The 16406-nt window shown below is 35.3% G+C and overlaps 1 protein-coding gene across 1 annotated transcript in view; it reads left to right on the top strand.

Moving 5' to 3' along the window:
• The first annotated feature begins 7854 nt into the window (after positions 1-7854).
• Positions 7855-16406, top strand: part of LOC145268732 (endosome-associated-trafficking regulator 1-like) — a 39150-nt gene continuing 30598 nt past the window's right edge. Inside the window, exon 1 of the mRNA XM_080124305.1 lies at positions 7855-8140. Within this exon, the coding sequence (XP_079980431.1) occupies positions 7918-8140 (223 nt within the window). The 5' untranslated portion in view covers positions 7855-7917. The remainder of the gene's footprint in view (positions 8141-16406) is intronic.

The raw sequence follows: 16406 nt of genomic DNA, 5'->3' as shown, positions 1-16406 counted from the left end.
TCAGCATTTGCCCCCCCCCCCATTTAGCCCCGCAAGTCCCCAGGGGACGTCAAATCTTGGTGAAAATGAACAAACTGCAGTTTTAGGCCTTAACATATGCACCATGCAAAAAAAGGAAATGACTAAGTCCATCATTTGCCCCCCCCCCCATTTAGCCCCAAAAGTCCTCAAGGCCTTAACATATTTAAATTTGAGTTCAGCATCATGCAAAAAATGGAGTGTTTTATTAGCCCTAAAAGAGCCCCTGGGGCACACCCAAGAGTTATCGCAAAGTATAGACAAAATTATATAGAAATCAGTTAGTTACAAATTTTCAGAAAGTTTTATAAATATCCAAGGCATCATTTTTTTTTAATAAGCACAAAAGTGTCAATTTTAGCCATTTTAACCCAAAAGGCACCCCCATGGGGGCGGGGGTAACCGGAGTTTTCCAGGAAAATCTGATCTGTTACTTTTTTACTCAAATCATGTTTAATGTTTGTGCCAAATTTAAAAAAATTCCAAGGTGTAGTTATTGAGAAAAGTGCGGGCAGACGAACGGACAAGGGTTAATTTACAGGTCCACCCTCCTTTTGTCGGGGAACCAATAAGAATATTTTCCCCATAAACATATATATATATATATATATATATATATATATATATATATATATATTACTGGTTATGTAAAAACAAATAAAGTATATATATATATATATATATATATATATTTATATATATATACTTTATTTGTTTTTACATAACCAGTAATATGTTGCTACACAGTCATGAGCATGTTTCAGCAGCAACATATTACTGCTTATGTAAAAACAAATAAAGTGTATATCTTTCTCTACTTCGGTATTGACCACTCTTGTATTAACCTCGGTAAACTTCATTGGTTACTTTACTTCTGGAAAACAATTCCCTCAGATTATATATATATATATATATATATATATATATATATATATATATATATATATATATGTGTGTGTGTGTGTGTGAAAGGAAATATTGCAATTCAGAGTTAAACAAAGCTTAATTATATCACCAGATCAATAAGGAAGAAAGAAAGAAAATCTCTTTAGACCATTGCATTTTGAAGCTTAATGCTTCTCATCAGAAGATGAAGGAAAAGCCCGGTTTACACAAAAAAACTGACGTGGGATTATTAGTTTAGAAATGAAATAAAGATATACAATATGCATAAGCAGGAAAGATTGTAATAATAGAGATATAAAAAAGGATATATACTGATATATACAAGAAAATAAGGAAGATACATAGGACGAAACAGATTGAAAAAGATAAAAAATACATATAAAATACAGTCAGAAAATATACTGCAATAAAAGTCAAAATAAAATAAAAATTAAATTAAAATAAAAAATAAAAATAAAATAAAAACAAAGACTAATTCCAACTTTAGATATTTAGCAAAGTAGAATCCATAAAAAAAAATTTATGACTATATCTATATATATACAAGTTAGAAAAGCATTTCATCCAAGGCATGAAAATTGTTAAACAAAATGTTTTTATTATAGGTTTTAAAAATAAAGGTACAAGATTCAATTTGAAATTTATTTATCTTCAAAGTGCACTTTTATAAATTTTACAAAGTAAGGCATAAAAATTTAATTTAAATTTAATCAAAAAATTACCTTGGATTTATTTTATGTAATGTACATTCTGTTGCACTTTTAAAAAAAAATCATTGAAAATTTTATATATATATTATTAATTGCTAGATGTTTTTAAATTGCAACAAAATGTACATTACATAAAATAAATCCAAGGTAATTTTTTGATTCAATTTAAATAAAATTTTTATACCTTACTTTGTAAAATTTATAAAGGTGCACGTTGAAGATAAATAAATTTCAAATTGAATCTTGTACCTTTATTTTTAAATCCTATAGTAAAAACATTTTGTTTAACAATTTTCATGTCTTGGATGAAATGCTTTCCTAACTTGTATCTTATCTTTTTAAGATTATATTTTAAAACTCTCCTCCTTTCTATTTCAGTTTGTATTTCTCCTCACACCACAACTCATTTTTGCAACCCCCTCTTTGTATTATTACAGGTCTGAATATTCTCTCTGTTTTAGTTTGTATTTCTCCTCACACCACAACTCATTTCTGCAAACCCTCTCTTTGTATTATTACAGGTATGAATATTTTCTTTGTTTCAGTTTGTATTTCTCCTCACACCACAACTCATTTTTTGCAACTTCCTCTTTGTAATACAGGTCTGAATAATGAGAAAATCTGAATTTTTTTAACAAAAACTTTAAAATAACTTTTTTAGATTAAATATTTTTTAACTTCTTTTGGAATAGAAATTTTAAATTTAATAAGGAACATATTTCATATAGGTTTCATTAACAAATATTCAGTACATAACGAGAAAAATAGAGATGAAAATTTCAAAAGGACTGTATAACTGGTTACAATCAATAGTAGTCCTCGCCAGCGAAAGTCTTTGTTATTCTATTATTATTTAAAACATTTTGTGTCTTGCTCTTTCGTGTGAGGACTAATATATATATATATATATATATATATATATATATATATATATATATATATATATATATATGCGAAGGAAAAGGAAATTCTAAAAAAATTTCAGGGGACATCATCAGGATTTGGTTAAAAAAATGCTGAGGAAATAAGTTACAGACCACGTGCGAGTGAAGAGGGAAGAAATCTAGGTTCCTTTCTACCCTGGAAAAGAGTTTATAAATGTTCAAAATTAATAAGGTATTAACTTACTAACTAACAAATAAATATGAATAAAAATACATCAAACAAAAAAAAAAATAAATAAATAAAAAATACAACAATTTAACGGTTCAGTAAATATACATGTACATATGTATATAAGTGACATTTAAATGTGTATATACATAGAATAATCCAACTTCTCTGCACGTACACATATATATAGAAGATTAGCTTTTGTGAGGTGGTCGACTAGTGCTTGATTAATTAAGGTCTCAAAGATTTTAGTAAAGAGAGGGAAAAGACTGATAGGGCAATAATTAAGAGGGTCGGTTCTTTCACCAGAATTCTTGTACACTAGTACCACAGAGGCCATCTTTCAGCTGTTAGGGAAGCAAGATTGAGCAAGGCATTTGTTGTAGACTTTGGAAAGTATAGGGGCTAGCTCAGCTAAACATTTCTTAAGTAATGCAGTAAGGATGAGATCAGACTCACACGCCTTGGCAGTGTCTACGTTTTTTATTATATTCACTACACTATTATAGATTTTCTAGAAAGCACGAGTTCTGCAATTCTATGCATTCCTTGGTTATTTCAGCATCCCTTTTTTTGGCTGTGATTATTTCTCTCTTTTTTTTTTTTTTTTTTTTTTTTTTTTACATGGGTGTCACCACTTATCAAGGCCCAGAGGCCACTCAAGGATAATGGTTAATAGGTATACATTTAATCATTGTGATTTTAGCATAGTAAACAGTGGGAATTTTGTAACTTGGATTACTTAGGGGGACGATTCAATTAGAACTTGTTCACATTGGACTTTTTCTTTTTTTTTTTTTCATAGGTATCACCACATTATCAAGGCCAATAGGCCACTCAAGGATAAGGGTTAAAGAGTGTACAGTAGAAATTGGACAATATAATAATCATTAGTAATGAAAATTTGTTAAATTTGATAACTTATATGGAACGGCTCATCAAGAACTTATTTACGTTAGACTTGAAGACAACCATATTGTAGTCAGCCGGAAAGCATCTATAAATTTTTGCTTATTTTTATTTGATTTATGATGCACAATTTTGTGGAATGAATACTGTCTTTGTGCAATGGCAGCTTCACAATCTGTAGTGAACCATGGCAGTGAATGGAGCATGTTATAATACTTCTATATGGGGATATTTGTTTGAATGCCTGCTTTGCACCATTCGATTGTCTCATTCACACACTTTTCTGCATGAAGAGAGAAGATATTGGTGTATGAGGCATCTCTGATGTATTCTCTGCTGGCTTCCCAGTCAGCCTTTTTGTAGCATCTTGTCGTTTTGAGCAATGGCTCTTCTCCTTGGGGTTGAGATTTAAGTGTGATGTCTACTAATACTACTAGGTGGTCTGCATTTCCAGGTGGACTGTGAGCATTAGTCACACAATCCTCAAGTACTGTGGTAAGAAATAAGTCTAGAAGTGAAGCCTGCTGGTGTTCCAGATCTGGGAGGCGAGTCGGGAACATGACTGTCTGTGTGAGAGAATGGACTATAGAGAAGCTATAAGTACAGAGCCCAACTGCATCTGTGCAACCCGAGAAATGAAGCCAATTTTTATGGTGAACATTAAAATCATCAAACAGTTGCTATCTAAGGAGAGTGCTGCATCTATATTATTAGAGACATGATTGATTAGGGTATAGTTCTGACATGAGGGAGAAGAGTAGAGTAAATATAAGTATGTAATGTTGGACTAAGCCATTGTGGGCAGGCATGTGAAGCTTCCTTCCGATGCACCATGGTGGGTTCCTGACAAGAGTAAGCGATCAATCAATTTGATTGAAAAATCAACAATTTTGATTGCAATAAAAGTATTGGAAGTGTGGAACACTTGTTGATCCTCAATGTATTGTGGATGAGGTTACTGCGCCATGTCGCGCATGGAAAGGGACTCTGCACTCATCATTATCACATCCGTATGAAGTCAAAAGCTTGTTGTTGGTTCTCGGTTAAGTCTGTCGAACATGGGCAGCTGAATCAGGGCAACTGAATCAGGGCAGCTGAATCAGGGCAACTGATATGTTAATCTTCTTTTTATACGAGGTTTCCACCATCTTCTCTGCCAGCTGTTTTATTTGTGTCAAAAATCACATCGGGGTCACCACTTATTGCGGGGCTGAATGTCAGTGACAATCGACACTTCAACTAAAAGACGACACAGGCAAGAGATACAACGAAAGATGACAATGGCAAAGAAGAGATGACAAACACAGTGGGTACCGTCGTGAACGAATATAAATCCGTTAAGGTTTATTTTCGTAAGGAAACTGAATGGTGGTAGGAGGTCTCAGGCCGAAGGATGTCTCAGCTGAAGTACCAACCGGCCAGACAATCGTGCATGCCCCACAACAACTAAAAGACTGCGAATTCATCTTCATTAGGAACGATGCAATTAAAGAGCCATTAACGCCAACATACCAAGAACTATTCGAAGTACTGGGGCGTACCATAAAGCACTTCACCATCAGACAAAATAACTGAACAGACATCATTTCCATTGACAGAGTGAAGCCAACTTTCCAAGAGAAGTCGCAGCTAGATTGCCACATGGTGAGGTGGGGCCCATCAGTGGCCCAACTCAACTCAGCAGCAGCAGCAGTCATGTCTACGCAGAACGATTTTGACTACCTCCCCGACAACGGCCGAATCCAGTAACAGCAGCAATGACTACTTGCCGTCGACACAATCGATTCCCAGCTTCTCAAGCCAACATGCATTTCCCGTAGCCACTAGCCACGACCTCGTAGCCTACCAGTTCAAACATTAGCTGGATTCCAACCCTCAGCCTGAGACTGCCTACCATCATTCAGTTTCCTTACGAAAATAAACCTAAATGGATTTCTATTCGTTCACGACGGTACCCACTGCGTTTGTCATCTTTTCTTTGCCATTATCGTGTTTTTTCTTCTTGCCTGTGTCGTCTTTTAGTTGTAGGGCTGAATGTCAGTGACAATCGGCCCCGCAACACATGTATGTATAGCAGGCCCACAGCAATCTGAAGTGAGAGCTTCACAAATGTTTTATTGATGGTCTTAACCACGACACACACAGCTGGAAATGCGACACTTGTAAACGAGCGCTTTTGTCAAAAGCTGACTACATCAACCACCTTAAGTCGCACAAAACTCCTGTTCACGTAAACGTTGCACCTATTAGTCCGAACCAAACGATCTGTTTAAAATGCAGCAAAGTTTGCAAGTCTACTGCTGGTTTGAGAAGACATGTGATTGTTCATAGGAATACCCTTCAATCTCCAGAGGAGGTCAACTCGATGGAAATTGCTCGATTTGTATGTCACATCTGCTTCAAGATGTGCAAATCTGCGGCGGGAGTGCAGAGTCATCTGAGATGGCATGGACGACAAGATTGGAAGATTCAATGTGATGGTGATCATCTGGAAAGATGCAGCAATCATCATATCTATATCTATATATCTATAAAAGTGAACATGTCTGTGTATCTGTCTGTCTGTGTATCTGTGTGTCTGTGTGTGTACATTTCCCTACGCAATAACTTGATTTGAGCTGAAAACAATAAATTTTAAGGGGGTCATAATAGGGGTCAAAGTTTAAAAAATTTACCGTTTTTTTAGTGTTTTTTTTTTTTATTCCGCATACATCTTCAAACACCCGGGCAACGCCGGGCACCCATGCTAATATATCTATAAAAGTGAGCGTGTGTGTGTGTGTGTACATTCCCCTATGCAATAACTCTGTCAAGTTTAAGTCTACAGACTCGAAATTCGATATACAGGGTACTGAGATTTGGGAAAATTTTTGTAATCGGTTTTCGGCCAGAAATTTCGCTGTTAAGGGGTCAAAGTTCAACGATTTGACCTTTGAGAACTCTACCAAACTCCTCCGCTAATTTTGAGTCTAAACGCTTGAAATTTTAGATATAGGTTCCTTGGACATGGATCTAACTTAATAATCTGATTTGAGCCCAAAACAATAAAAGTTAAGGGGTCATAATAGAGGTCGAAGTTAAAAAAAAATTGACTGGAGGCTGCTGGAGGCACCAATGGCTGGAAGACTGCAGGAGGCGCTGGAATGAAGTGGAGGCCGCTGGTTAAAGAAGTAAAATGTTTATTTCGCTTGAAAAACAATTAACATTGAACTCTACCAAACTCCTCCGCCAATTTTGAGTCTAAACACTTGAAATTTTAGATATAGGTTCCTTGTAAATGGATCTCACCTAATAATATGATTTGAGCTCAAAACATAAATATTAAGGGGTCATAAGAGGGGTCAAAGTTTAAAAAATTGACTGCTTTTTTTTTTTTTTTCTCAACATACACCTCCAAACACCCGGGCTAGGCCGGGCTGAAATGCTAGTATATACATATATATATATATATATATATATATATATATATATATATGAGAGAGAGAGAGATACTTGTGCACTATTGAACCATGCTAAAATAATAACGTTATTATTTAAAAAGCCATTCTTAATAAAATGAAAGGAGGGTGTTTTGCAACTATTTTGTACTTTCATCTAACAATTTAATGAAAAAAACTATACCGTAAAACTTTAATTTAACTTGAAAATACTATTAAAAAATACTGTGGTTCGATAAGTGCAGAACAAGCATCAATATATATATCCGTATCTGTTTTGCATCTGTTTCGTATACCTTATAATGTGTTTACATTATGCCATTATTCAAATTTAAAATGTAAGCATATTATAAGGTATTTACAGCTTCTCTTCCAATTTTGTGATTTTTAATCATGTCAAAACGCATTTTATCTCCTTTTGATTGATTGATTCTTGCTATTTCTTCTAATGAGTTAAGGGCAAAATAGATTCACTGATTGATATAATAATTAAGTGATTAATTTTGTGCTACGAAACAGATAATGTCAATAATTGTAAATGTCAACTGAATTAAAGGAATAAATTGTAAGATCGTCAACATCATGAACTCTGGAATATAGACTTTTGTCATTCATTTATTCATTATATATATATATATATATATATATATATATATATATATATATATATATATATGTATATGCAAATTTAGTCTAAAGCGCATGAAGACCTGGTGGTCTGACATATTAACTTAGCCGCCCTTTTTTTTTCACGGTGTCATGTTTTTGACGTTGCACCGGTTAATTATAAAACACGCCCGAAAACAATAACCGGTCCCCCCAAAATGGCGGAAGGCGGGGGAGACGACGGGAATGGCAACCCGTTTTCTTTCAAGAACTTTGTACACGGAAAGGACAGCAAGTCAACAATGGACAGAAATGACGAAAGGGATAGTGACACGGAAGAAATCAATATTCTTGCAAGTGACGAAGACATTAGTTTGACTGAAAATCATCCCGTACTTCCATCTCCTTCGCAACCTGAACCACCAACACTCCCATTAGTAGGTAAGTACTTCGAGTTTAAATATATATTTAAAAGAAAAGCAAATAAACCCCCTTGTTTAATTATTAAACCTTAACTTAAGATTATTTAGCTAGTTATTATTTAGATAACTAGTAATATTATTAATAGGTAAAAGAGATTGAGTTAAATTAATAAACAGAATGAGTAAATAATTTCTTTGCGTTCTTGCAAATGACGGAATGGACATCGTTCGAATCATGACATTAGTTTCACATCCAACACGGATTTTTCTCTCAGAAAAAAAAAAAAATAATAAAAATACGAAATATTTCTATAAATGGAAAATACATAAACTGTCATTACTTGAAACTATATTCTTTCATTTTTTTGCAAAAAAGATAAATAAAAATAAAACAATATTAAACTAAGTAAAGTTTTAAAGGTTATATTGTTGCACAAAAATGAAAACAAACGCCTAAAAAATAGCAACAGAACAGAATTGAAATGGAATATCTTGAGTAAATATGAGTATTAAATAAAGGGTGCTTGTCTCGAATTCTCCCTATATTAAAAACAAAGCGCATTTATTATTATACACACCAAAACGGAAAAAAAAAAAAAATACTGGTAAATAAAGAAATGAATAAATAACTATAAATGTTACCAAAGGCAAGATAAGTTACTCTTCTTTAACTGTCAAAGAGACATTTATTGTATGAATTTCTACAAGTCTTTTGTTTCATTTTCTAGTTTTGGGCGATTATCGACTCTGCAGATGACCGTCCCATGTCAGCCATCTTGTTCTTGTTTTAACTTAGCAACTTGACGATACTTGTTTTAAACTTTAAAAAAAAAGAAAAAAAAAAGACCGCTTTAAAATAAATTAAAATACAAAAAAAAAAAAAAAAAAAAAAAAAAAAACTCATCCAGATAGGTAGAAGAGTAACTTATTGTCTTTGGCGACATTTATCTGTTATATATTTTATCACTTTTTCGTTTAGTTATCTAAAGTAAAACATTTAAAAAAAAAAAATTTTTTTTAATAGTATTATGTACGTAATCGTAACGAAATAGAAGTATCGTATTCCAAAAATCACATAAATTGATCAAGTTTAAGTTTGTATTATTTGGAGTTCTCTCCCTTGTTTTCTCGATGATGTCGTAATATCGTCGCTGTTCGGTTAACCACAAAATTTGGTCAATTGCCGATATATATTAACTAAATACTCACTTTTCAAAAATGGAGTTGCTGCTTATGCACTTATTGTATCGCGTTATTTTTTGAAATAGTATTTTCGGTGCTAATGCAGAGAGTGATCCGGCGGATCACTAATCCGGATCCGCGCTATTTTTTTAAATCGTGTTTCTAAGTTTAATTAAAGTTTTATGTTTTTTTTTTTTATTCAATTGTAAGGTTGAAGTATAGAATAGGTACAAAACACCCTTCCCTCTTATGGTAAGAATGGCTTTTAAAATAATAACGTTATTATTTTTGTCCGGATTACTCTGCATGAGTACCGTATTTTCAAGTTAAATTAAAGTTTTATGATATTATTATTATTATTTTTTTTTTTTAACGAGAGTACCCAGCGTAGTATAAACATCCCCAACCTCCCCATGTTAAGAACGGCTTTCGAGGTTGGGGGGTATACTATAGTAAAAAAAAAATACCTCCTTTTTTATTTTTTTTTATTAAATTGTTAGATGAAATTACAGAATAATTACACAACCCCCTCCTCTCTCCATGTTAAGAATGGCTTTCTAAATGTTATGTAGTAATTTTATTTTTTATTTACCAGAACTCGATGTGGAGTTGTGTGGGGAAAATAGAGAAGGCTTATCACAAAAACTTGCTTGTGTCTGTCTGTCGTGCGGGCTGAGAGGGAAAAATGAAAAGATCCAAGATGGCAATTTGATCATTTAATGGCTATGGTCTCGCACAGTTCTCGAAAAATCGTGTCTCACGCGTGATTTTGAGATGCGCCCGGGCACCATAAAAGCAGGTTGTTAGGGGAAGTAGACAGAAGTGTTCAGACTTGTGTAGAGTGAACATTGTCAGGCTTTTCCAACCTTTTTTACATTGGACTTGAAAGCAACGATATTGTAGTTGGTCAAAAAGCAAGCAAACAGAACAGTGTTCTATAGGCAGGCAGTTCTAAGAAAAAGTGTTCAAACCTATGTAGAGTGAACATCATTGTGCGACTCAGACTCTTCTGATTCAAGGGGTTATTGCAGAGGGGAGTAACCGGTTATTAAATCAACTGACCATACAACTAAAATATTAGACACAAAGGTAAAAAGAAAAAAAAAACGGCAAAGCAAAAGGAAGAATGACAAAAACTGAAGTTGGTTAAAAGACGACGAATTGCCTTTTATTTACAAAAAAGGAAATAAATAAAAATGGTCAAATTTGAAAAACCTGGAGATTTGCAGTCCGTTGACCAGCACTGGGAAGTTGCTGAGGGCTGCAGGTGGTGCTGGAAAGTGCAGGAAGTGACGGCATGCACAGAAAGGTGCAGCAGGCTGTAGGAAGATCTGGAAGGCTGCAGGAAGGTGCGACTGGCACTGGGAGGCTGCTGGAGGCACCAAGGGCTGGAAGACTGCAGGAGGCGCTGGAGTGAGGTGGAGGCCGCTGGTTGAAGGGTAGTCTCAGGCAGTAATAGTTGCATGGTAGTAGTTTGTGATTGGATAAAAGTAATTTGTGAATCGCATAATTAATGTGGAAAAAAGGTGAACTACTGCTGCGCCTAGAGACTCTTCGGCTACTAGGCTTGCCAACTTGACTGGGAATGTCAGTCGCATCTTGGGACGCTTCCTGCTCCCTCCCTAGGTAACCACGCTGGCTGCTGACGCACTGTATTTATGAGATAGCATGGTTACATCAAGCGCACTCCTTCAGTTGTTAAAAAAATGAGCAGAATTAATTCCTCACTGAATCGATCACAACAAAGAGGATTTCCAACATAAATTTATGTTTATGTTCGATTCACCTCGGAATCAAAGTCTCTTCCTTGTTGCTTGATGGATAAAGGGTTGGATTTAGATTTCTTCCGTCTTTTTTCATAACAATAAAAGGGTTGTTCACTGACAGGCGGTGTACGTGAGATTGTTTACCAATAAAACAAGTGAAGCATGCATGGTCTCCTGGAAGTGCACAGTGAACAAGACATAAAAAATGACTAAGTTCAGCATCCCCCCCCCCCAGTTAGCCCCAAAAGTTCCCAGGGGACATAATTTCCTGGTGAAAATGGACAAACAATGCAGTTTTAGGCACTAGCATATGTAAATTAGAGTTCTACACTGTGCAAAAAAAGAAATGACCGAGTCCATCACCCCCCCCCCCCATATTTAGCTCCAAAAGTCCCCAAGGCCTTAACATATTTAAATTTGAAGTTCAGCACCATAAAAAACTGCTAAATAGACATATACAGAAAATTTTGGACGAATATGGTAAAATAGTCCCAAAATTAGAGTGTTTTTATTAGCCCTAAAAGAGCCCCTGGGGCACACCCAAGAGTTATCACGATGTATAGACAAACAAAATTATACAGAAATGAATTAGTTACAACTTTTCAGGATGTTTTATAAAAATCCAAGGCATCAATTTTTTTTTTTTTTTTTTTAATAAGCAAAAAGTGCCAATTTAAGCCATTTTTAACCCAAAAGGCACCACTGGGGCGGGGGGACCAGAGATTTCCTGGAAAATCTATTCCGTTTTACTCGTATCATGTTTAATGTTTGTGCAAAATTTCAAAAAAAATTCCAAGTGCAAACGGACAAAGGTGAATTTACAGGTCCATCCTCATTTTGTCGGGGGGGACCAAAAATGGGCATCATAGTAGAAATACAAAACCTAGCGTAAGCGTGGAATTCAGTGTGGTGGTCACTCAAGCAAGAAATCGGTAACTGCTTGATTGACTGACTTTATAGTGTTCATTTGTTGTCCACCTATGTGGATTGGATAAGACAACATTTGACTAGAGAAGATTAAAAACATCCCTATAGTTGATCCGTTAATTAGTTTGTCAGTTTTGGTTTGTATTACAATCCAGAGGCATGAAAAAGTTGTCAAAAAAAAATAAAACATATGTTATCAAACGCAAGATAAGTTACTTTTCTGCCTAACTGAATAAGTTTTTAGTGTTTTTATTTAAAATATTTATTTGGTTTGAAAGACAATTATTATTGAACACTACCGAAGAAAAAAAAAATGGCCACGGTGTCATTAAAATCTCGACAATCACTTCAAAATAAGAAATAAAACAAAATGGTGCTAGAAACCCACCCAATAAATATTACCGTGACATTTATTGGGTGGGTTTCTACCACCATTTGGTTTTATTTCTTATTTTGACGTGATTATCGAAACTTCAAACCGGCATTGCATGGGTGTTTGGAGGTGTGTGTGTGTGTGTGTGTTTAAAACAAATATGATAAAAATAAAGTTTTCGTAGGTAGGTAGGTAGGATCGAACCAGAAGCCTTGAGGCAAAGGTGGAAAATAAAGTGTGAAAAAAAACCTGACGTTACTCGCTCAGCCAGCAAGGGAAAGTAAGAAAGACGGTTGAATTTATTTAAGGATTAAAAACTGAATTGACAGGTGCGTGAATTTAATGAAAATCTCGCAGTTAACTTTTACTGCGAGGCAGTCTTTTGGGGGTTTGTTTACCCAAGTTTGGCTGGTTTTGTTTCCTCAAGATCTTGAGGGGGGGGGATCAGCTCCCAATAAAGGGGGATTGTCCAAATTGAATAGTCTGATATAAGGGGTGTGTTTCCCCCCGCATTGATCAAAGCTTTATTGCTTTCTGGATGTTCAGAGCACAAAAGCCAAGGAACCGTTGCCATTTCAACTTCGGGTCACTTTATTTATACGAAAAAGCCGAACCAACACAAGAGGGGGCTGAAATAGCCAGAATTTTGTAAAAGTCAATGTAAATAAATCTAGACGCTACGCGCATTCGCAAATCCTAGATATTACGATGTAGATGGTATATAAAAAGTCCCCCCCCCCCAAAAAAATCTTGTGCTGGACATACAAAAAATGTGCACACACATTTTGCCTTTTATTTATATATATATATATGATGATGATTGCAACGTCTTGTCAGACGAGTGCCACTCCCTCAGACATTTAAAATCCATGAGCCCAAATGTCTGAGGGAGTATCTATACAAATATGATGTTAAAGAGTCTTAGCTTTGTACGACAGCTAAATCTCTCTCGGTTCAAAATGTTGAGATCCAGCAACAAGCAAGAGCAAGATAGCTAGCAACAAATTAAACTGCAGACCAGCTTAATGCGGGTACTGATCTTCCGCTTTATGGTTTTTTAAATCAGAGATTTGCTTCTCCTAGAAAGGTTGCCTTCACCACAGCTTACGGGAGCCCTCTCTACCCCAATACACATATACACACACACAAATATACACGGTGCTAGTTGGCCGTTGACCCAGAAAAAGAGTTCATTCGCCCTTTGGAAGGTCTTGTTTTTAATCCTCCAGGGAGACTAGCCGCCCTCCTCACCAAACAAGTCTGGTGGGGGAACCAGTTTAGTCGCCGGTGACCCGACCATGAGGCAGGTAGTACTGGGTTACATGGTACCAGTAGCATATCACATGACCTGACATATATATACACTCCTGGTCAAAATCATAAGACCACTTAAGAAAGTAAGCGTTTACGCATATTATCAAATTTTTAATCAAACAAATGGTTGAAACCATTGCCAAAAGGGAAAATATGATGGAAAAAATGAAATCTGCTTCATTCGAAACCTTAACCCTGATCTAATAATTTTTAAAAAAAACAAACATTTTCACCTGGTCAAAATGATAAGACCACTGATAATTTATCTAACAAAAGGCAATTATAAATTACTAAAAAGGGTCTCAGTATTTAGTATAGCCTCCATTATTATGAATTACTTCAAAAATTCTCTTCGGCATGCTTGCAACTAAGTTTTTTATCAGTTGCAAAGGAATTTTATCCCATGTACTGAAAACTGAACCAGAAGTTCCTTTATCGAATCATACTGGGTTCCATCTTTGAACACTTCTTTTGCCATCCATCCCTAAAGATTTTCAATGGGATTAAGGTCCGGAGAACATGCTGGATGATCTAACAATTTTATATTATTTGAAGAAAAGTATTCTTGTGCTTATCGAAGTGTGTATCGCAGCGTTGTCTTGCTGGAAAATCCAATTTCTTCCACACAGACGTGGACCTTCAATCCTGATAGAAGCATTTTCAAGCATTTAAATGTACTTCAATGATGTTTGCCGTCCTTTAACTACTTGCAACTTTAGGGTTCCAGTTGATGAGAAAGCACCCCAGATCATTAAAGACCCTCCTCCACTATGCCGAGTTGAAAAAGTCTCTTTGGGCAAATTTTTATCATGCCAATAGTGTTGAAATCCATCTGGACCATCTAGATTAAATTTTTTCTCATCGGAGAAAATTACATTTTCCCACTTCTCTTCATCCCAAGTCTGGTATTTGGCGGCATATTTAAGTCTGTTAGTTTTGTGCTGTTCAAGACGTCGTTTCTGCAGTCGCTTTAAATGATTGGAACCCTTCCTTTTCAGATTGCTTCTGATGGTTTTAGGATTACATTCTTCTGCTGTTTGGCTTTTCAATCGACTTGAGCTCATACTGGAGTTTTTTTTTAAACTTCTGATATGGCGATCCAGTGATGGGGTTATATTTTTGGTCGACCTGGACTCTTTTTGTGCCCATATTGATCTGGATTTCTTAAAAAATTTGTGATGACCGTTTTGCTACGATTCACTTCGTTTGCAATGGATCTTTGGGAGAGTCCACCCCTATTAAGCTCATCCTTCCTCTCTCAAACTCTGATAATGGTTTCCCTTTTGCCATTTATAATTTAGTAAGATGTTTTTTATCCACTAACAAGTTGCTTTTAGTAACATAGAAAGCTTTTTGTATTCATTTTTTCAAAACTAGCCGATTTTATTAAAGTGGTCTTATCATTTTGACCAGGTGAAAATGTTTGTTTTTTAAAAAATAATTATTAGATCAAGGTTAAGGTTTCGTAGATTTCATTTTTTCCATCATATTTTCCCTTTTGGCAATGGTTTCAACCATTTGTTTGATTAAAAATTTGATATTATGCGTAAACGCTTACTTTCTTAAGTGGTCTTATGATTTTGACCAGGACTGTATATATATATAGACTAGCAGGGGGTATCCGCTGTTGCCTGAGTGAAGAGTGGTTGTATATTAAGGATATTGAGAAGCAACCCCCTAAAAAAAATATTCCAATCCAAATAGCAGAGAGTGCCTGTGTGACAGCAAAAAAAAAAAAAAAAATTAGTCGCAGTAGGCAGGCAGACTCAAAACTGTAATGCGAAAGAGGAAAAGGAGGTGAAAAAAGCTAACATGTTAGCTGTCACAACCACGGTGACTTATGATGTCACGAGCCTTCGAAATAACGTTTTATAAACGCATGTTGAGATTGGTAGGCATGTTGAGACTTGCAAAAAATATTAATGCAAAAAGTGACCCCCTCCTTGCAAAAAATGGCCCAGTTGACCAGCACAGAATTAATCGTTTTGGCCAATTTTTAGATATTTTTTATCCAAGAGATTGATCTTTGTAACAATACCAATTTAGTCACAGTCTGATGCGTCTGTCAAAATTTTTGGCAGACATACAAACACACACACAAACACACATTTGCCATTGTTATAAAATAGACTAGCAGGGGTACCTGATGTTGCCCGGGTGTGGAGAGGTTTTACGGTAAGGGTATTGAGCAACGGAGCCCTAAAAAAAAAATTAAAAAAAAATAGTGAGTGCAAAAAAAAAATAAAATAAAATAACCAACCCCCTAAAAAAAAAATGAATATAGTGAGTACACATGTGAGCACACAAAAAAAAATTAACTGCCAGACTCTAATCTGTAATGCTAAGAGGAAAAGGTGAACAAAAGGAAACATTTTAGTTGCCGCGCACACTGCAACTTATGAGGTTGCAGGCATTTGAAATAAGCTTGGTCATTGCAAGGTGTATGATGACTAGGGCTATGACAACTGCATATTCTTTTCATTGTTTTGACTCTTGAGTATATATGATACACTCAGACACAGTAAATCGACCAAGAATCACATTACTCTATATAAAAGCATATAAGATATCAACGGATACACACTCGAGTGTCAAAACAATGAAAAGGATATGCTGTTGTCCTAGCCCTAATGATGACTTTGCAAAAATGTCAAAGCAAAAACTGATGTCTCCTTGCAATAAATGGCACAGTTGACCAGCACAGAATTAATGTTTTTGGCCAG

This window comes from Euprymna scolopes, chromosome 44 (genome assembly GCF_053919585.1).
Source record: "Euprymna scolopes isolate OS-2025 chromosome 44, ASM5391958v1, whole genome shotgun sequence".
Classification (NCBI taxonomy): Eukaryota; Metazoa; Mollusca; class Cephalopoda; order Sepiida; family Sepiolidae; genus Euprymna; species Euprymna scolopes.
The sequence above is the reverse complement of the archived record's forward strand: the minus strand, read 5'-3'. Positions and strand labels throughout refer to the sequence as shown.